At 44.5% G+C, this 22,521-nt stretch overlaps 1 protein-coding gene across 1 annotated transcript in view; it reads left to right on the forward strand.

Moving 5' to 3' along the window:
- Nucleotides 1-22,070, forward strand: part of GPR78 (G protein-coupled receptor 78) — a 66,134-nt gene extending 44,064 nt beyond the window's left edge. Inside the window, exon 3 of the mRNA XM_040420577.1 lies at nt 21,833-22,070. Coding sequence (XP_040276511.1) covers nt 21,833-22,070 — 238 coding nt within the window. The remainder of the gene's footprint in view (nt 1-21,832) is intronic.
- Nucleotides 22,071-22,521: the final 451 nt, after the last annotated feature.

The following is a 22,521-nucleotide window of genomic DNA, read 5'->3' on the forward strand; positions in this document are numbered from 1 at the left end:
CAGTTTGCTTTCTGGTATAAGAACAGAATGCATTTTGGAGCATTCATTTCTGTTCAGTTACGTTTTGTCCCCATGGATGCGTTTTTTCCAGTATTGAGACCCTATGATGGCTCTCAATACCAGAAAATATTAACGCTAGTGTAAAAGTGTGAAAGTAGCGTAAGGAAAAAAATTATGAAAAATTGTTTTTTTTCCTTTCTAATTTGTTACAAAAGATGTCGGGACAAAACATTTCTGAACCATTACTGTATATCTGTACCATGTAAATGGATGCTATTTGTGTAATTTGTGGCACTGTATTGACAGTACATATGTTATACAAGACCAAAACATTAGAAAATCCTTCAAGGTAACTTTTTATGTAAGGTATTCATCTTGGGGAAATTTGGACATTTTAAGCTTTCAGCTTTTTATATTTTTAATATTTTTAATTTGTTTATTTTTTGCACAAAAAAACATGCTATACTAAAGGTAGCTAAAATTAATACCTATATATTTAAACTTTTTTATGAAAGCAAAAAGGAAAAAGGTGTGTGTATGTTTGTATAAGTCCTCTATGCTATTGCTAAAACAAATATATTTTTTTTTTTTTTTTTTATGAACTAAAAAGGAGCAAAAAATGTGTGTATGTGTGTACGCAGTCTGCTATACTATTGCTAAAACTAGTAACTGTAGCTATATCTTTTAATTTTTATATTTTTTTCTTTATTTTACTTTTTAGTAATTATTAATTAATTTATTTACTTAAACTTTTGGTTTTATTTTTTTTAATGAAAAAAAATAATGAAATAACCCCTTCCTGGCCTGACTGTGGCAGGAGGGGGTTAATTCACTTCTTTATTTTTTTCCATTAATTTGCAAACTGCAGGCTTACAATTGATTTTACAGCCAGCAGGGGCTGCTCTCACATCAGAAAGAGCACGTCTCTGCCAGGCTTTGAATTTACACTGTGATGGATCACTGTCTACAGTGATCATAGCCACTTTCTCTCTTTCCTTCAAAATGTGGCACTACAATGCACAGCTGTGGGGTGTAGTCAATTAACAAATAGTCAAACTTTCTCTTTAGTATGGAAGGGAGCCTGATGCTACTATCCCAACCGAATTACAGTAAAGTCTATTGTCAGTATACGTGCATTACCTTTACGGGCTTGTATTTCCAACAACTCCCTGTTTTGGCTGCTAAACCTTCCACAATAGGTTCCCTTTGCTTCCTCGGAGGAAGGTGTCTGATGCTGTCTCCAGATGTACCTGGCTGGCTGCTTCCTGTTATATGATGCCGATGCTATGTCTGACTCCTTCACTGTTCTGTCTCACTCTGCTTACTGAACTATGCAACTGCATCTAGTAACAGCCACCTAGAAACTATCACTAAAGGCTGCAAATAAAGCCATATTTAACATTCTCAGGATAATATATAATACACAGCATAAGTACACCATTTGACACGTTTTTACCCCTTATACAGTGGCCACTGGCACACTGCAATAGTTCCTGTCCAAGATATAAGAGTTACTGAATATAGTGATTTGTGAGCACAATGAAGGTTTAATTTTTGGCTTGAGTCACAATTTTTTTTTTTTCAGTTAGAGGAGATACAAATTGATAAAGTGTTTTATCATTTTATTTAAAGGGCTTGTGTCACCCCACTAAAGTCATTTTTTTTTTTTTTGGGCTAGTTAAATTACTTATATTGCGATATATGAAAACATAATTGTGTTACTTACTTTGATTCAGCAGTTTCTTCTAAAAACAAAGTTTTATAATATGTAAATCAGGGCTCTACCAGCAAGTAGGGCGTCTACTTGCTGGTAGCTGCTGCAGAAATCCGCCCCCTCGCCGTGTTGATTTACAGGGCCAGCCGTGATCTCCTCCTCCGGCCAGCCCTGTCGGCATTTCAAAAATCACGCGCCTGTGTTCATTCGGCGCAGGCGCTCTGAGATGAGGAGGCTCGCCTCCTCAGCACTCCCTCAGTGCGCCTGCGCCGATGACGTCTTCTATTTCGGTGATGTCATCGGCGCAGGCGCACTGAGGGAGTTCTGAGGAGGCGAGCCTCCTCATCTCAGAGCGCCTGCGCCGAATGAACACAGGCGCGCGATTTTTGAAATGCTGACAGGGCTGGCCGGAGGAGGAGATCCCGGCTGGCCCTGTCAATCAACACGGCGTGGGGGCGGTTTTCTGCAGCAGCTACCAGCAAGTAGCCGCCCTACTTGCTGGTAGAGACCTAATTTACATATTATAAAACTTCGTTTTTAGAAGAAACTGCTGAATCAAAGTAAGTAACACAATTATATTTTCATATATCGCAATATAAGTAATTTAACTAGCCCAAAAAAATAATATGACTTTAGTGGGGTGACAGAAGCCCTTTAAACGCTCCTGTTTCTAGATATTGCTGTTAGGCTGGGTTCACACTTGAGCGTTTTACAGCGCGTTCAAACGCGCTGTAAAACGCTCAACACATGAAAACCAATGCTTTCCTATGGCCCTGGTTCTCACTTGAGCGTTTTACAGCGCGTTTGAACGCGCTGAAAAACGCCCTACGCTCAAACAAGTTCTTGAGCTTCTTTGGGGCGTTTTGACGCGCGTTTGTGGCCATAGGACACTGCAGTCAATCACACAAACACGCGTCAAACGCGCGTTTACTATTGCAAAAAACGCGCATAAAAACGCGCGACAAAAACGCGCGTTAAACGCGCATATAAAATGCGCTCAAGTGTGAACCCAGCCTTACATACTTGCTATGGAGCCTCCTGGTGTTATTTTTTATTTCCTCTCAGAACATCCACCTAATGTGTCCAGTGTTGGTGGTCACACTTGCTCAGTGGCTCAGTCTTCCCACTAGGATCCTCTTGTACACGGGCGGTGGAGTGATTCCTTGCATTATGCAGTCAGCCCATAAGAATCAATGCACTAGAAGTGGTTCTTCTCACCTGCACTGGACATATTACGTAAACAACAACAGAGGGTGCTGTATTTTACCTTTCCTAATTTAAAGGGGTTCTCCGGGTTCAGGGCTGGACTTGGATACAAGCTGTTCTCTAATCCTTGACTATATACAGGGAGTGCAGAATTATTAGGCAAGTTGTATTTTTGAGGATTAATTTTATTATTGAACAACAACCATGTTCTCAATAAACCCAAAAAACTCATTTATATCAAAGCTGAATATTTTTGGAAGTAGTTTTTAGTTTGTTTTTAGTTTTAGCTATTTTAGGGGGATATCTGTGTGTGCAGGTGACTATTACTGTGCATAATTATTAGGCAACTTAACAAAAAACAAATATATACCCATTCCAATTATTTATTTTTACCAGTGAAACCAATATAACATCTCAACATTCACAAATATACATTTCTGACATTCAAAAACAAAACAAAAACAAATCAGTGACCAATATAGCCACCTTTCTTTGCAAGGACACTCAAAAGCCTGCCATCCATGGATTCTGTCAGTGTTTTGATCTGTTCACCATCAACATTGCGTGCAGCAGCAACCACAGCCTCCCAGACACTGTTCAGAGAGGTGTACTGTTTTCCCCCCTTGTAAATCTCACATTTGATGATGGACCACAGGTTCTCAATGGGGTTCAGATCAGGTGAACAAGGAGGCCATGTCATTAGATTTTCTTCTTTTATACCCTTTCTTGCCAGCCACGCTGTGGAGTACTTGGACGCGTGTGATGGAGCATTGTCCTGCATGAAAATCATGTTTTTCTTGAAGGATGCAGACTTCTTCCTGTACCACTGCTTGAAGAAGGTGTCTTCCAGAAACTGGCAGTAGGACTGGGAGTTGAGCTTGACTCCATCCTCAACCCGAAAAGGCCCCACAAGCTCATCTTTGATGATACCAGCCCAAACCAGTACTCCACCTCCACCTTGCTGGCGTCTGAGTCGGACTGGAGCTCTCTGCCCTTTACCAATCCAGCCACGGGCCCATCCATCTGGCCCATCAAGACTCACTCTCATTTCATCAGTCCATAAAACCTTAGAAAAATAAGTCTTGAGATATTTCTTGGCCCAGTCTTGACGTTTCAGCTTGTGTGTCTTGTTCAGTGGTGGTCGTCTTTCAGCCTTTCTTACCTTGGCCATGTCTCTGAGTATTGCACACCTTGTGCTTTTGGGCACTCCAGTGATGTTGCAGCTCTGAAATATGGCCAAACTGGTGGCAAGTGGCATCTTGGCAGCTGCACGCTTGACTTTTCTCAGTTCATGGGCAGTTATTTTGCACCTTGGTTTTTCCACACGCTTCTTGCGACCCTGTTGACTATTTTGAATGAAGCGCTTGATTGTTCGATGATCACGCTTCAGAAGCTTTGCAATTTTAAGAGTGCTGCATCCCTCTGCAAGATATCTCACTATTTTTGACTTTTCTGAGCCTGTCAAGTCCTTCTTTTGACCCATTTTGCCAAAGAAAAGGAAGTTGCCTAATAATTATGCACACCTGATATAGTGTGTTGATGTCATTAGACCACACCCCTTCTCATTACAGAGATGCACATCACCTAATATGCTTAATTGGTAGTAGGCTTTCGAGCCTATACAGCTTGGAGTAAGACAACATGCATAAAGAGGATGATGTGCTCAAAATACTCATTTGCCTAATAATTCTGCACGCAGTGTATGAGTGGAGCATAGGAGCATTTCCTTGCACTGATGCTCCCCCTTTTCACGCTGAATCACACAGCGCAAGGCTCTGTTTGTTTTGTGCCAGTGATGTATCGGGCTTCTCGTCACTATGCTAAATGGAGACTACTATGCTATACCAAAACAGTCTCTGGCAGAGCTATAGACCACCCATCTGTGCCGGAGACTGCTAGGCGGAAGTCTCTGCTTAGCATAGTGATACGATACCCGCTACATCACGGCACATGGCAAACACAGCCTTGCACTGACAAGGGGGCGCATCGGAGCAAGGAAATGCACCAATGCTCCACTCATATGTAGTCAAGGAATAAAGAAAAGTTTATATTCAGGTTCAGCCCTGAACCCGGAGAACCCCTTTAATTGAAAAATTATGTTTTGCTGACTTTTATGGTATACGCATACAAAATGTAAATTCCTCTATTAAACTACCAAAAAAATACAAATGTGGAATATCATTGACTTTATAAACTACTGCAGTCATTTTTAAACTTCCTGATACGCAGTTTACAACCTGCTCCCAGTTTCAGACATTCCTGTCTAGTGCCTGATAACTTGGATGCTTTCCCCCCTCTCTACATTCTGATCTGCTGTGTACAACATTCTGCCCCTCCCTGCTGCTAACTCTAACACTGAGAGAAGGGGGAGCAAAAGAGGCATCAGAATTAGGAGTGTGGCATTGGATCTATATGAGATTCAGCAGGCTGCCAACTAGGTGAAGTAGTTACACATACTCTACAGCAGCAAAATGGTAGAACATTTTTAATGAAGGCTATTTGGAAAGTTGCTTAATGGGATTGTCAAGGAATTAATTATTAATCACCTATCCTTAAGGCCCCTTGACACTGGCTGAACATTTTTAGAGATGACCAGTCGGTGTAAACTGCTGATTTGTACCGCCGATGAACGAGTGAAACGCTTGCTGGCAGCAGATCGTGATGTTTAAAGAACCTTTGCTGCTGGCAAACAATGATTCTGTATGGGAACAAGCGATGGCATTAACGATTGCTCCTCTCTATACTGTGGAGGAGATTGTTGCATTTAAATGCAGCAGTCTCCTTCACTGACAAGTAGGCACTTGCCACGAATAAACGCTCCCTTTCCAACAATCGTCTGCTCTATCTGGCAGTGTAAAGGGACCTTTAGTATAGGGCATCAATAGCACATCGGTGGAGGTCCAACTCCCAAAACCCTTGCTGTTCAGCTGTTTTCAGAACCAGGCAACTATACAGCTCCGTTCACTGTGTAGTGCCTGTGTTTTGTAACTGCAGCTAAATGGGAAGATAACCTTTCTAACAAAGCTAGAACCAGCCCTGTGCCTCACATGGATCCAGAGATCTTCCCATTCATTGTTCCAATTGCTCTGCTAGATTATCTTCAGCCTGGCAGCTCAGGGGACGTGTCCTTTCTGCTGCAGCTCTCTCCCTGTAACTGCCACAGCTTCTAACAGAACATATGGATGGTGGTAGTTGAAGATTTAAAATGAGCGTGTGTGACCAGCTCAGTGAGACGGACAAAAATAAGAAAAAGAACAAACAGCAGGTGGCGCTATACAGATACATTTTATTGAATAACTCAGTGGCTACACAACATTTTTAGTTACATGTAATTACAAAAGTACAGTATTCAGATCCAGGCACTGCTTTCAAAAATGTAGAATATGTTTTGTGACACAACCCCTTTAAGAGTACATAGGGTATCCGGGCAAAATAATACAGCAGAGAGAAGATTTGAGGATGAATAAATTATCTGTGGTTGCCCACAATACCCAAAAGCTAGAGCTGTAGGGCGCGAGATGTGCTCCACATTGCTGCAGCTGAATATTCCTTATACAGCTCTAGCACTGTACTTACAAAATTCCACTAAGGCCTCATGCACACGACCGTTGTGTGTTTTGCGGTCGGCAAATTGCGAATCCGAAAAATACAGATGGCGTCCGTGTGCGTTCTGCAAATTGCAGAACGGCACGGACAGCCATTGATATAACTGCCTATTCTTGTCCGCAAAACGGACAAGAATAGGACGGGTTATATTTTTTTTGCGGACCACGGAGCGGAGCAACGGATGTGGACAGCACACGGAGTGCTGTCCGAATCTTTTGCGGCCCCTTTGAAGTGAATGGTTCCGCATCCAAGCCGCAAAAACTGTGGCTCGGATGCGGACCCGAACAACGGTCATGTGCATGAGGCCTAAATGATACGTCTTTGGGTTTAGATTCTTGAAAGCAAGAAAAACGTCTATAAATAATATCTTTTAATTGCTTATTAATCCAAGTGGTATTCTTAGCTGGTGAAACGAAGGAAACATTAATAATCTAATTAAAGCGAAGACAATGAGAAGAATCGTCAAATAATATGCCGTCAATTAACTCTTTGTTAGACTAAAGCCTGTCAGGTGATTTCTCATTCAGCTGACAGCTATCACTCTCAAGCTCCCCCCGTCCCATTCACATGCATGTTTGGCCCAAATTGCGTGTGTCTTCAATGGGGAGAGGGGAGTAAACTGCTTCCAGATATCTATGGCAGTGGCATTTTAACCTCATAAGCACAAAAGGATCAGACATGTTGAAATACAACATGCCCAACCCTTCTTTTCCCCAACATTTATCACTGGGGGGAGTGAGTGGCCCCCATGCACATTAAAGGTGTGCTTGAAGCCCATTGTTTGTTATCATTGCCTGTACTGAAGATTAGAGATGAGCAAAGTTCTCAGAAATTTCATTCGTCTGCTTTACGAAGTGCATTTCTTTGTACGTAGGGAACAGCAATTGTGCTGCTCCCCTTCCTTGATCACAGCATCTGACAGTAATAATACAGTGTAAAATAGAAAAAAATAATAAATTAAATCATACTTACCTAATCCATTTGCTTGTGATGGGCCACCTCCATCTTGATTGAACATTTAGCGTGAAATCTTGCGTGTCCCGTGATGATGTCATACTTGTACGTCACTGTGCACAGGATTATATGCGAGATTTTCAATCAATATGGCGCCTGGCACCCGGTCTCGAGCAAATGGATGAGGTAAGTACAGTCAGGTCCATGAATATAGGGACATTGACACAATTCTTCAAATAAAAGAAAAGGTATCCCACGGCGCAAAAACCACCCAGTAGTTGGAGTGATATAGGTTATTATTTATTTGAGCAAGTACCACTTGCTCAAATAAATAATAACCTATATCACTCCAACTACTGGGTGGTTTTTGCGCCGTGGGATACCTTTTCTTTTATTTGAACCACTGGCTTTCTGCGGGATTCCAGGCATACCTGAACAGAAGTATCCATCCCGGGCTGCACACCATCCGCTGTGAGGAGTTCATGGCACTTTGATATACGTCCACATTAGAGTTGTGCCTAAACTAGCACAACTCTATCAGGTGAGCCTACCCAGTGGAGATACCTTTTTATCTATATATTCTCTACGTTATTACCCTATGGTGCGCCATTCTTTTTTGTTCTATAGTGGAACGACGCCTGTTTCTGACATTGACACAATTCTAACATTTTTCACTCTATACACCACCACAATGGATTTGAAATGAAACGAACAAGATATGCTTTAACTGCAAACTGTCCACTTTAATTTGAGGGTATTTACATCCAAATCAGGTGAACGGTGTAGGAATTACAACAGTTTGCATATGTGCCTCCCACTTGTTAAGGGACCAAAAGTAATGGGACAATTGGCTTCTCAGCTGTCCCATGGCCAGGTGTGTGTTATTCCCTCATTATCCCAATTACAATGAGCAGATAAAAGGTTCAGAGTTCATTTCAAGTGTGCTATTTGCATTTGGAATCTGTTGCTGTCAACTCTCAAGATGAGATCCAAAGAGCTGTCACTATCAGTGAAGCAAGTCATCATTAGGCTGAATAAACAAAAGAAACCCATCAGAGAGATAGCAAAAACATTAGGCGTGGCCAAAATAACTGTTTGGAACATTCTTAAAAAGAAGGAACGCCAAAAGACCCGGAAGACCACGGAAAACAACTGTAGTGTCACGGCGGACGTACACTTAGTACAAAAGATAACACACCAACCAGGCTCTGGACGAGAGACAGGGGAAGGGTCACCTCCTAGCTTATCCCTGACCTCTTTCCCTGCACTGCTTAGCCCACAGCAGACCTTGATGGTAGGTGTGCTAGTGTCCTCCAGCCTGGGATAACAAAACCCTGAACTCCCTAAAATGGTGAAGTGGGGAGATAGGAGCAGTCTGCTCGCACAGAACCTGGATGGAATAGAAGACACAAACAACCGAACTAGAAATGACACTTATCTCTGAGAGCAGGAACTGACAGCCAACCTTCCCTCCAAGCTTCCCAGACCAGAATGAACTGTATAATCCGCTCAGGACACTGGGCAGTGTGCTATTTAAACTAAAGACCCCACCCAGTGCACCTGATGAGAGGCGGATACAGCACGGCTCCAAAGCAACATTAAACTCGTGCTGCTATCCTGACTGACCTCCGCACATCGTCAAAGTTGGGCATGACATGTAGTGGATGACCGAAGAATTTTTTCCCTGGTGAAGAAAACACCCTTTACAACAGTTGGCCAGATCAAGAACACTCTCCAGGAGGTAGGTGTACAGTAGGTGTTTCTGACATTGTGTTTTTAGCACGACAGCGTCGCGCTGATACTCGGCAACATGGTGCCGAGATCTCGCACTCACTGGGATAGTGACAGCACATCCCAGCAAGCGCGTCATAGAAGCGACGGGAGATCCGACTTGGATTCCCGCCAATTCTACACGTGTGCGGCGTTTGTTATGAATCCTGAGGGGGAAGTCCCCGCCGGATTTTAAATAAAAATCCGGCCTGGGTCCCGCCCTCAGGAGCATACCGGGCCCTTAGGTCTGTTATGGGTTGTAAGGAGAGCCCCCCCTACGCCGAAAAAAACGGCGTAGGGGGTCCCCCTACAATCCATACCAGACCCGTATCCAAAGCACGCTACCCGGCCAGCCAGGAAGGGAGTGGGGACGAGCGAGCGCCCCCCCCCTCCTGAGCCGTACCAGGCTGCATGCCCTCAACATGGGGGGTTGGGTGCTCTGGGGCAGGGGGCGCACTGCGGCCCCCCCACCTCAGAGCACCCTGTCCCCATGTTGATGAGGACAGGGCCCCTTCCCGACAACCCTGGCCGTTGGTTGTCGGGGTATGCGGGCGGGAGGCTTATCGGAATCTGGGAGCCCCCTTTAATAAGGGGGCCCCCAGATACAGGCCCCCCACCCTAAGTGAATGAGTATGGGGTACATCGTACCCCTACCCATTCACCTGCAAGAAAAGTGGTAAAAACACAAATAAACCACACAGTGTATTAAAATATTTTATTTTTCTGCTCCGGAGGCTGCCCCCTGTCTTCTTTATTAGCTCTTTTACCAGGGGGGGGCTCTTCTTCTTCCGATATCCCGACGGGTCTTCTCCGCTATCCGGGGGGTCTTCTCAACTCTCCGGGGTTCTCCTTCTGTCTTCTCCTTCTGTCTTGTTGTCTCCTTCTGTCTTCTGTCTCCGGGGTTCTCCTTCTGTTTTCGCCTCTCTCTGTTGTTGACTCGGCGCACCCCGGTTCTTCGTCTCGCGAGACGTCTCGCGAGACGAAGAATCGGGGTGCGCCGAGTCTCGCGAGACGAAGAACCGGGGTGCGCCGAGTCAACAACAGAGAGAGGCGAAAACAGAAGGAGAACCCCGGAGACAGAAGACAGAAGGAGACAACAAGACAGAAGGAGAAGACAGAAGGAGACAACAAGACAGAAGGAGAAGACAGAAGGAGAACCCCGGAGAGTTGAGAAGACCCCCCGGATAGCGGAGAAGACAGAAGGAGAACCCCGGAGACAGAAGGAGACAACAAGACAGAAGGAGAAGACAGAAGGAGAACCCCGGAGAGTTGAGAAGACCCCCCCGGATAGCGGAGAAGACCCGTCGGGATATCGGAAGAAGAAGAGCCCCCCCCTGGTAAAAGAGCTAATAAAGAAGACAGGGGGCGGCCTCCGGAGCAGAAAAATAAAATATTTTAATACACTGTGTGGTTTATTTGTGTTTTTACCACTTTTCTTGCAGGTGAATGGGTAGGGGTACGATGTACCCCATACTCATTCACTTAGGGTGGGGGGCCGGTATCTGGGGGCCCCCTTATTAAAGGGGGCTCCCAGATTCCGATAAGCCTCCCGCCCGCATACCCCGACAACCAACGGCCAGGGTTGTCGGGAAGGGGCCCTGTCCTCATCAACATGGGGACAGGGTGCTCTGAGGTGGGGGGGCCGCAGTGCGCCCCCTGCCCCAGAGCACCCAACCCCCCATGTTGAGGGCATGCAGCCTGGTACGGCTCAGGAGGGGGGGGGGGGGGGCGCTCGCTCGTCCCCACTCCCTTCCTGGCTGGCCGGGTAGCGTGCTTTGGATACGGGTCTGGTATGGATTGTAGGGGGACCCCCTACGCCGTTTTTTTCGGCGTAGGGGGGGCTCTCCTTACAACCCATAACAGACCTAAGGGCCCGGTATGCTCCTGAGGGCGGGACCCAGGCCGGATTTTTATTTAAAATCCGGCGGGGACTTCCCCCTCAGGATTCATAACAAACGCCGCACACGTGTAGAATTGGCGGGAATCCAAGTCGGATCTCCCGTCGCTTCTATGACGGCTCTGTCTCCATCGCGGTAAGCCAGCTCGGCGCTGGCTCCCGCGATGGGGCTCGTATGTGCTCAATCTCGCCGAGAAATACAGCGAGATTGACACAAAATCGGGTTCACCTACTGTATGTGTGTCAAAGTCAACAGTCAAGAGAAGACTTCACCAGAGTGAATACAGAGGGTTCACCACAAGATGTAAACCATTGGTGAGCCTCAAAAACAGGAAGGCCAGATTAGAGTTTGCCAAACAACATCTAAAAAAGCCTTCACAGTTCTGGAACAACATCCTATGGACAGATGAGACCAAGATCAACTTGTACCAGAGTGATGGGAAGAGAAGAGTATGGAGAAGGAAAGGAACTGCTCATGATCCTAAGCATACCACCTCATCGGTGAAGCATGGTGGTGATAGTGTCATGGAGTGGGCATGTATGGCTGCCAATGGAACTGGTTCTCTTGCATTTATTGATGATGTGACTGCTGACAAAAGCAGCAGGATGAATTCTGAAGTCTTTCAGGCAATATTATCTGTTCATATTCAGCCAAATGCTTCAGAACTCATTGGACGGTGCTTCACAGTGCAGATGGACAATGACCCAAAGCATACTGCAAAAGCAACCAAAGAGTTTTTTAAGGGAAAGAAGTGGAATGTTCTGCAATAGCCAAGTCAATCACCTGACCTGAATCCGATTGAGCATGCATTTTCCTTGCTGAAGACAAAACTGAAGGGAAAATGCCCCAAGAACAAGCAGGAACTGAAGACAGTTGCAGTAGAGGCCTGGCAGAGCATCACCAGGGATGAAACCCAGCGTCTGGTGATGTCTACGCGTTCCAGACTTCAGGCTGTAATTGACTGCAAAGGATTTGCAACCAAGTATTAAAAAGTGAAAGTTTGATTTATTATTATTATTCCGTCCCATTACTTTTCGTCATTTAACAAGTGGAGGCACATATGCAAACTGTTGTAATTCCTACACCGTTCACCTGATTTGGATGTAAATACCCTCAAATTAAAGCTGACAGTCTGCAGTTAAAGCATATCTTGTTTGTTTCATTACAAATCCATTGTGGTGGTGTATAGAGCCAAAAATGTTAGAATTGTGTCGATGTTCAATATTTATGGACCTGGCTGTGTTTAAATATTTTTTTTACACTATTATAGGGAAAATCGATTTGCTACCACGAAGGACGAGGAAATTTGGCTTCGTGGTGAATCAAATGTTCCCTGAAATTCGGATTGATGTCCGATTCATTCAACACTACTGAAGTGATCCAGTACATCACAGTTTTTTTGTATGGAAAACAGATAATTTCAGTGTATCTGATATGTGTATCCATATATCAGATGTCACACTACAGACATCTGTCTAATAAACGTATTCACTACGTCCAGAGGATAGAAGGTTTTCGCGTCTACAGCAGAACGGCATTCTCTACTATAAGAGCAGTGAGACTACGGTACCAGGGGCGCACACAGATCTCATAGGCAGGGGTGCACCTTGCCTTTCTGCTGCCTGAGGTGAAAACTAAAACGGCGCCCCAACCCCCAATGCCTATTTCTTAACCTAACCCCTTCCCTCCAGCCCTACTGTTAAAGACATACTTGGAAAACATTACATACAGCGCTACAAAACATACAGCGTAATACAGCACCACGTACTGTGCCCACTGTGCTTCCCAGTGCTATACTGCAGAAACAGATAATCCCCGCTCTGCTGCCCCCCTCTTGCCCCTACCTGGTGCTGCCTGAGGCAATTACCTCACCTCGCCTCATTGGTGGTGCACCCATGCTCATAGGGACCCATAGCAAAACGTTGTACTCAGGCATCAATCACTGCCAGTCAACGCAGAAAGCAAATCCCCCAGATTTCCAAGAATTTACACTTTTAAAAAAATAATAATTTAATAAATGTATTATTTTATTACAAAAAAAAAATCATAGTAAAAAATTGTTGGCATTGACCACTTTATCTGACTTCTATGTTGGAAAAAGTGAAACAGGTGCTTCATAAATATTGCCCTCATTCTGACGACCATAATTCTCACTGTACTTACAACAGACATCTGCCAGAAATACATTGATAAATCTCCCCCATACAGCTGTAAATCGCTGATAACCTTCAGAAACTGTATGCCTGCAGCCACCATTAGGGGGAGCTCAGTGCATAGGAATTTATACATTTACCATTGACTGCAATGGAAGCTGTACCAATCTCTTTGCACTGAGCTCCCCCTAGTGGCGGCAGAAAATGTATGTTACTAGCTAAAGGACCCGGCTTTGCTCGGGTATATTTAATCTATTTCATTTAATGTTTGTGTGTGTCATTAAAAGATATCAACAGTATCCACTATAACAGTGACATCTACAGCACCCCGCCCCCAAAACAGTGACCCCCACAGCCCCCCCACCCCTTAACACTGACCCCCCCCACAGTGCCCCGTCCCTTAAAATTGGACCTCCACAGCATCCTACCCCCTTAACTTTGACCTTTACAGCAGCCTTCCCCTTTAACAGTGACTTTCACAGCATACCACCCCCTTGACAGCGACCTCCCCATCGGCTTAATAGTGGGAGGGGCGGGGCCTAACCAGATCATGGCGTGGCTTAGTGGGACCTAGAAGTTGATTTTTAACTTCATTTTTTCAATCTCGGTCGGCTGAGGAGTGGGAGGGGGTGTGGCCTAACCGGATCTGGGGCGTGTCCTTTTGAACAGCTCACTCTAAGACAGCAGCACTGTCCTGTCTGAGTGTAAGCTGCAGGGAGAAAGTCACCCTCCCTCCCATCCCTGCAACTGACAGAAGTTGATTTTTACCTTAAATTTTTTTCAATCCTCATCAGCTCAGGAGTAGGAGGGGCGTGGCCTAACCAGATACAGGGTGTGGCTTAGTGTGACCTGGGGGTGTGGTTTTAAGTCTTTTGAGGGTGGACACATTGTGGCAGAGGGTGTGTCTGGGCTCCTTCCTGTAAGAGTGACGCCCCTCTGGGCACCTTACTGGCTCATTTGCATACCAAATAAACTGGATTTTCAGAGGATAAAAACATCTATTGCTGGAATAAAGGCACATCTAAGTGCTATGAGGCCATGGCTTTACTTCAATAGCGATTATCCTGGTGACAGATTTCCTTTAAAGCTCTCCTACAGCAGTGAATATAAATGGCTGGATTGTTGTGGAAACCTGGAGTAAAACTGTGTATGTGGAGGCTGGAGGACCTGTGAGCTTCTATTGGCTGATAAGGGTCATGTGACCAAGCTTCTATTGGCTAATGCATTTTGGGGAAATATCTCAGGAACGGTACGTCCTAGAGAGCTGAGACCTGGTCTAAAACCTTCCCGGACACCTGATGTACCTGTGTGCCAAATTTCGTGATTGTAAATGCGATGGTTCGGATTCCTTTAGCGGACATACACATACACACACGCACATACATACACTCAGCTTTATATATTAGATTTATATGTATTATGTCAATGACCCCCCCCCCCCTCCCCCGCATTTGCAGAGCAGTTCATGATGAAAGTTGCTGAGATTTTCCTGGTGAGGCATTTAGGTCCACGCAGTTTTGTTGGCTAATAATTTCTCTACCATAAAGGTGGCGGATTAAAACCCACAGCCGATGATCTGACCTGAAAATCACTGAGTAGTAAATGCTAATGATTCAGAGGTACGTGGACAAGTGGGTGTTTCGTGCCTCTGTTAATCCACATAATGCTCGGCAAGTCGGTGTATATAATTGTAAGTCATCCATGCATTCATTAAAAATTATAGAGCGGAGCGCCATACAATATGAGAATGAATACCCCAGCTGCAAAATCAGGAAAGGAGCCAACCCCCCCCAGCACCCTGCTCTTCTATGAAATGCACATGCTTGAAACCAAGGTAAAAGGAAGGTATTTCTACAGAACAGGAGCCTTTTAACATACTGGTGGGTCAAGTGGAAATATTTCACAGCTGGGAGCCACCCCTCTATTTAGAAGTTGACATATGTGTAGCCCTAGGCCTCCACTCACTTGATGGAGGCTTAATGTGTGTCCTTTGGCCTCCATCGGGGTGGCATCATGCCATATAAATGGTATAAGAACTTGCATCAAGCTACGCTTTTCTATACAGCGCATCACAGCAGTACTGTATATGGGTGATGTTTGCCACTCTACCCCAGAACTTAGGCCATGGCCAGATGTGAAAAGAGTCTTACATATTTTTTAGGGCTGTGTACCGGCCTGGCCCGTGCTGCGGACCGCAAATTGTGGGGCTACCGTATGTGGATGCAGGTCCGTGATCCGCATCCGACAGTCCGCATGCACTACTTTTTTGTGGTGCGGAGGCACGGACAGAAAACCATAGTGCTTCCGTGGGGTTCTGTTCACCGAACCTTCTGGATTGTGGACCCATTCAAGTGAATGTGTTGTGGTGCACAAACAGACGGTCCATTTATATTGCGGACCCGCTGTTTGTGGGCCGCAATACGGGCACCGTCCAACAACGGTCATATGCACGAGCCCTAAAGCAGCAGTTTATTGCCTATTTTCTTTGTATTTTGTTAGAATCAGTGCTCCCCTAAAATGTGTGACAGCCACTAACGTGCCCAAGTCTCAGATGCCCCAAGAGCGCCTTAGATGGGTCCATACAGTGCGTGCCACAGGTGCACCACAGATTGTCGGACACAGATGTCCCCAAATCCCAAACCATGACTAGCGCTTGCACTGGGCTAGGCGTCATCAATGTTTTATTGGGAGACCCAGTGTAGCTGCCTTATAGCAGGCTTGTACTATATACTCAATGAAAGTGACCCTCCAGGTTCCCCCTTACAAAGGCTTCTTTCCCTCATGGCATTTGGCAGTTACCTGGTCATATTTTTCTCACCAGTGGCTTAATAATCCGTACTTATCATTATTCTGCCCATGCACCAATAGGAATCATCTCTCCATGCTCTGACTTCCCGGTCAGCCTGTGACTGCCTTGTGTTTCTACTCAGCAACCAATCAGAGGAGGCAGAGCTGCAGAGTGGAGAGGGGAGCAGCAGCCTGAACCAATGAAGAGACAGGGGTGTGTCTCAGACAACCTCAGACTCCCTGCAGGAACTGTAACTAAACTGTAGACACACATCACAGCACTGTCCTAATGGAGCTGAGCTAAAAAGCAGCCAAGGAGCAAGAACTGAAGAAAATAAGTGGCAGGTAATCCTTCTCTGTAAGTAAGAACTTACAATATCACACGACAGGAACTCATTTTTACCGGAAAACCCTTTTTAAAGGTGTTATCCAGCTTTCTAATACTGATGGCCTATGCCTAGGACAGGGTCTGACTCTCTTGTACTTGCTGAATATTTCATAGTGGCTGTTCTGAGTACTGCAGCCTTGTGCCATGCACTGAATAAGAAGACATCAATATCTTAGTTAAAGGGGTTATCCAACTCCTCCATAATGCCCGGTCCACTCATGTAGGTTATACTAACCCCACTCCCTGGCACCTGTATCTCTCCTGATGCCTGCACGGCCGCCACTGCATCTCTCAGGGGTGAGCAGCCAATAGCAGGCCGCGATGGGGACCAGCCTCCCTAGCATTGCAGGTGACACTAGGGAGGCTCGTCCCCATCGTGGCCTGCTATTGGCTGTCCCTCCCGCTGCCGAATGCTTTGATCCGCACGACGGAGAGATGCAGCGGCGGCCGTGTGGGCATCAGAAGCAGCGTGGGTGCTGGGGAGCAGGGTAAGTATAACCTACATGAGGGGCCTGGGCATTAGGGGGGACATTATAGGGGTTGGATATAATGTGGGGGGGATGAACACCTAGCCTTTCTGCTGCCTAAGGCGAAAACTGAATCAGCGCCCCCTCCCTTTCCAATACCAATTTCTTAACCTGACCCCTTCCCTTCAGCCCATGGCCCTTCGGCTGCCCCCCTCTTGCACCTACCTAGTGCTGCCTGAGGCGATCGCCTCCCCTGGCCTCATTGATGGTGCACCCCCAGGGGGGATGGGGCAGCTATTGCATATTTTACATTAGGACCCAGAAGCTCAGAACTGAAGGACAGCCCTGGGGGCAGCGTTTAACTGAATCTGATAACTCTCTGCAGCGCAATATGTCACAAACGCCATTGAAATAGGCAGGTAAAAGTTTCTTTCCACTGTAATTGTCAAGATAAGGATTGCTACGCTGGTCCTTTTTAATTCAATGTATTATTTTCCCCTTGGTAAAGGGGGCACCCAGGTGGTCTGCCCTCGGGACCGCTTCATCAATCTGCTTAGTATCTACGACCATTGCAGCACGCGTGTGATTGCAAACAACAACGCTGGTAAACTCTGCATAAAACTGGCGGCTTCTGCTGAGCAAATGCTATTGCCTAGCCAACCTTTATTGAATCTAGGCCATGCATATATTTTACCTTGTTTGTCATATCTTCTGCACAAGCTCTCGTTTTTTGAAAGATAATTTAGCAATTTATATGGATTCTAAAGCATAAGCCGATGGGGCTTCTTTAATTAGGGATTTATCATATTGATTAGTTAACTAGCGCGTTAAATGTTGTTTTGGGCTATTTGTCTGGAGAACGCATTGACAATGATTGAAGTTTATTCTAGCTGCTGGTACGGGAGGAGTCTGTGCCGGATCCTGGGAAGATGAGTTACCATAATGAAACCCTTACAGAGTTCTGAAGAATCAAAAAAAATATTCCTTATACACAAATACAGCAGTAATGGACAAAACACATAATGTCTTTCAGAAATCCAATTCCTTTTTTCTGATTTTTTTAAATTAATTTTTTGTATTTTCTGCACATGATTATATAAGCGGCCATCTTGCCTGTGCTCAGTTAACAGCAATGGAAGATATAATTTATAGGAGTCAAATGGACCATAGGAATCTGTAGTCAGGAGATGTTCATTTACTTCTAAAGGAAAGTGTTGTGGGCATGCTCTGTAACCTGTGCAGAGGCCATTGTGTAGGGAGGGGGAGGAGATGAGCTGCGACATCACCTATTGTTAAAGGTGCATCGTGTGTTATTTATCATCTATCTATCTATCTATCTATGTGTTATCTGTCACTGAGATCCTGCCCATGAAGATAAAGAGATGACTGCTGAGATCTGATGTCTACAGAACAGGAAGACTCAGCCTTTTAATGGGCTTATTCACCTAAGATACTCCTGCTTCCCCTGCCAACCGCTTCCTCTCCTGCTTAATTTGTCATTGATATTTTCTTTTATAAAAAAAAATATTGGCAAAACTACTACTTATGGCATCCAAGTATTATTAGAACAAAATAATTTTTTATTAGAATTTTCAAAGAAATTTCAATATAACATACAGAAAAATTAAATTTTTCACATGTAATATTACTTCATATCACATGGGGTGGGAACACATAATCTACGTTTCAAATATAATTGATTATGCATGTATCAGAATAAATTGCAGTAAAATAAAATAAACATGTACACAAAAGTGCCTTCTTAAATCTTTGTTAACTTTCACATTAAATGAATAAAGAAAAGTGAATCTTTATTACATATAAATTGAGAACATATCTTTAATTACATGTATCACTAATCTTTTCTGGCAATACTAAATTGGTTTTATGCATTACAATCTTTATTATTAGTATGAGATGGACTTGGAGGAACTTTTTTTTTTATTAAGGTCTCGGTGTCAGGGGCTCACTTTACATGTTCCTGTTTTCCTGCCTGGAAAAATAGCTTATACCTACAGGGCTCACTGGTTCCAGTGGAGTGATCGCTCCCAGCAAGTTGTGTGCATAATTGCTCCCATGTGAATGAGGCAAAGGTGTTCCCCATCATTTCTCTGTGTCTTCCTTAAGCAATTGCTTTTCCAATGGATAAACCTTTAGCATTAAAGATATATACCAATTCTATCATTTTTTTCCCCCTACAATTGTTATGTAGTTGAATGCAGTCTATTGGTCTCTGCTAACAGCTAGTTCAGGTTAGGGAGAGACTGTGACCTGCATGCGGACTATGCATGATAGGCAAATTTAGGAAATGCATCTACCTTAGCAACTCGTAATCTTGCCAAACATGTTAGAAATCTGTTGACAATATTGTAGACATATTATAAGTAGAGATGTCGCGAACATAAAATTTTCCGTTCGCAAACGGCGAACGTGAACTTCCGCGAATGTTCGCGAACCGGCGAACCGCCATAGACTTCAATAGGCAGGCGAATTTTAAAACCCACAGGGACTCAATAGTGATGGAAAAGTTGTTTCAAGGGGACTAACGCCTGGACTGTGGCATGCCGGAGGGGGATCCATGGCAAAACTCCCATGGAAAATTACGTAGTTGACGCAGAGTGTGGTAAGTTGAATTCGCAATGCGGTTAATATAACCTGCATTAATCGCATTGCGAATTTAACTTAGATCTGAGTTCCTAATGGTTGTATTGCTAGAATATAACGAAGATTGAGAATATAGTGCTATATTAGTCAATTCTAGCAATACAACCATTAGGAACTCAGATCTAAGTTGTAATCGCAATGCGATTAATACAGGTTATATTAATCGCATTGCGAATTTAACTTAGAGCTAAGTTCCTAATGGTTGTATTGCTAGAATTGACGAATATAACGAATATAGCACTATATTCTCAATCTTCGTTATATTCTAGCAATACAACCATTAGGAACCCAGCTCTAAGTTGAATTCGCAATGCGATTAATATAACCTGTATTAATCGCATTGCGATTACAACTTAGTTAAATTTGTGACACTGCAGCTTCAGAATGAATCTAAGATGGATGCTGTCCTTGCTTTTTGATAAGAGGTGGGAGGGTCTGGGAGGAAGGCTCTGCTGCTGATTGGCTGGAATGTGTCTGCTGACTGTGAGGTACAGAGTCAAAGTTTGCTCAATGATGATGTATAGGGGGCGGACCGAACATCGCATATGTTCGCCCCCGCCGCGGCGAACGCGAACAAGCTATGTTCGCCGGGAACTGTTCGCCGGCGAATAGTTCGGGACATCTCTAATTATAAGTCCCCAAACAGAGCCAATATGGATGGTATAGTACCCAGGGATGGAGGTTCTCCGGGCTTTTTCATATCCTCAGGATAGTTCATCGGTATCAGATTGGCGCGGTTTTGACACCCGCACCCCCGCCGATCAGCTGTCTCCGACAAGAACCTTTGTTAACAGACCCAAGGAACTGACCTCCAACTAGAATTCCTAAATAAGGCCCAGAGCAGACCCCCCTAAATAAATTCAACTCCCAAACCTCCTTAATACTGACCCAGGGACCCCTAAAATTCAGACCCAAAATTCCCAAAATACAAACTCAGGGAAGACCCCCTAAAATTTCAGATCCTGACCTAGTGTAGACCTCCAAAATTGTAGACTCCAGACCGCCTCATGGCACACACTAGACCCAATACACTTTTAACCAGCAGTTCCTCCACTGCCTCCTTGATGCTTTCTTCTGTAGCTTGAGGACCTTCAGAGATCATGTGAACATCTGAAGGTGCTTTTGCACAAAGCAAAAACTGCAATAAAACCACAATGTACAGGGTGGGCCATTTATATGGATACACCTTAATAAAATGGGAATGGTTGGTGATATTAACTTCCTGTTTGTGGCACATTAGTATATGTGAGGGGGGAAACTTTTCAAGATGGGTGGTGACCATGGCGGCCATTTTGAAGTCGGCCATTTTGAATCCAACTTTTGTTTTTTCAATAGGAAGAGGGTCATGTGACACATCAAACTTATTGGGAATTTCACAATAGAAACAATGGTGTGCTTGGTTTTAACGTAACTTTATTCTTTCATGAGTTATTTACAAGTTTCTGACCACTTATAAAATGTGTTTAATGTGCTGCCCATTGTGTTGGATTGTCAATGCAACCCTCTTCTCCCACTCTTCACACACTGATAGCAACACCGCAGGAGAAATGCTAGCACAGGCTTCCAGTATCCGTAGTTTCAGGTGCTGCACATCTCGTATCTTCACAGCATAGACAATTGCCTTCAGATGATACGAGATCCATCAAAGTGTCACACAAGGTAAAAAGTGTTGGGGACCTCTGCCCCCAGAAGGTCAGCATGGCATGTAGGTGTAATGCACACATATACTTCATAACATGCCATCATTGATTGACAAGCATAGTTGCCAAACGTCCTCATTCTGCAGTGACTGTCCCTACTTTTCAGAGACAGTCCATGTAAATTTGGGCTATCGGGCCAAAAATGGGAAGGCCTTACACATGAAATGCCAATAAGTGGGCATTACTAGTTGGTATGGGGTTGTTTCTAGGGGTAGGACTTTCATGCCCCGAATATGCCAACTACAAAGTTGAAAAGTATGGACTAACTTTTACCATGTTCCAGTTTAATGCCGATTTCACTAGGTTAATAAAAGACCCTACTTTTAAAAAGTTCCACCAGAATGTGAAATGTAATGTTTTTTTTTTTTTCCTTTTCAGTTATTGAATGCAATCAAAATGGTGCCTTTATTTCTAATGCCTAATGCTGGATGGGATCTTTAGCAAGGCCGGATATACTGGGGCTGCATACTGAATCTGGATACACGTCTTATTGATCAAAGCTCCTTTGTTCTTCATGTCTTCCAGGTTAATAGAGCTTCTTCCATATGTAAAGATAAACAACTACTGGGGTATTGTAAGTAAGTGCCTGGCCTACAGTAAAGCCGCTGCGGACCCCTTTGTTTACTCGCTTCTACGTCAGCAGTACAAGAAGGCTCTGCTCAACATTGTCAACAGGATACTGAAGAGAGAACTCTACCCCTCTTCTGGATATAACAGCTCTTTAGATACTGAAAATGAGTACTGTTTGCACAGAGCCAGCTAAGGAGTCATCTTAGAAACCTACCATACTAACCCATCATTCAGTAAAGTGTCAGCTCTTCAACCCTTGCTGGAAAAAGTATCAATATCCATCTTACTTTGGAGACATGCTATAGGATTTAAGGACTTAGACATTAAATGCAAGTTAAAGGATAAGGGTCCATTCACACGTCCGCAAAATGGGTCCGCATCCGTTCCGCAATTTTGCGGAACAGGTGCAGACCCTATCATTTTCCATGGAGCTGGAATGTGCTGTCCGCATCCGCACTTCCGTTCCGCCAAAAAATACAACATGTCCTATTCTTGTCCGCAATTGCGGACAAGAAAAGGCATTTTCTATGAGAGTGACGGCGATGTGCGGTCTGAAAAATGCGTAACACACATTGCCTGTGTGTGCGTGTTTTGCGGATCCGCAAAACACATACGGACGTGTGAATGGACCCTTACTGTCATAT

Source organism: Bufo bufo, chromosome 2 (assembly GCF_905171765.1).
Source record: "Bufo bufo chromosome 2, aBufBuf1.1, whole genome shotgun sequence".
Classification (NCBI taxonomy): domain Eukaryota; kingdom Metazoa; phylum Chordata; class Amphibia; order Anura; family Bufonidae; genus Bufo; species Bufo bufo.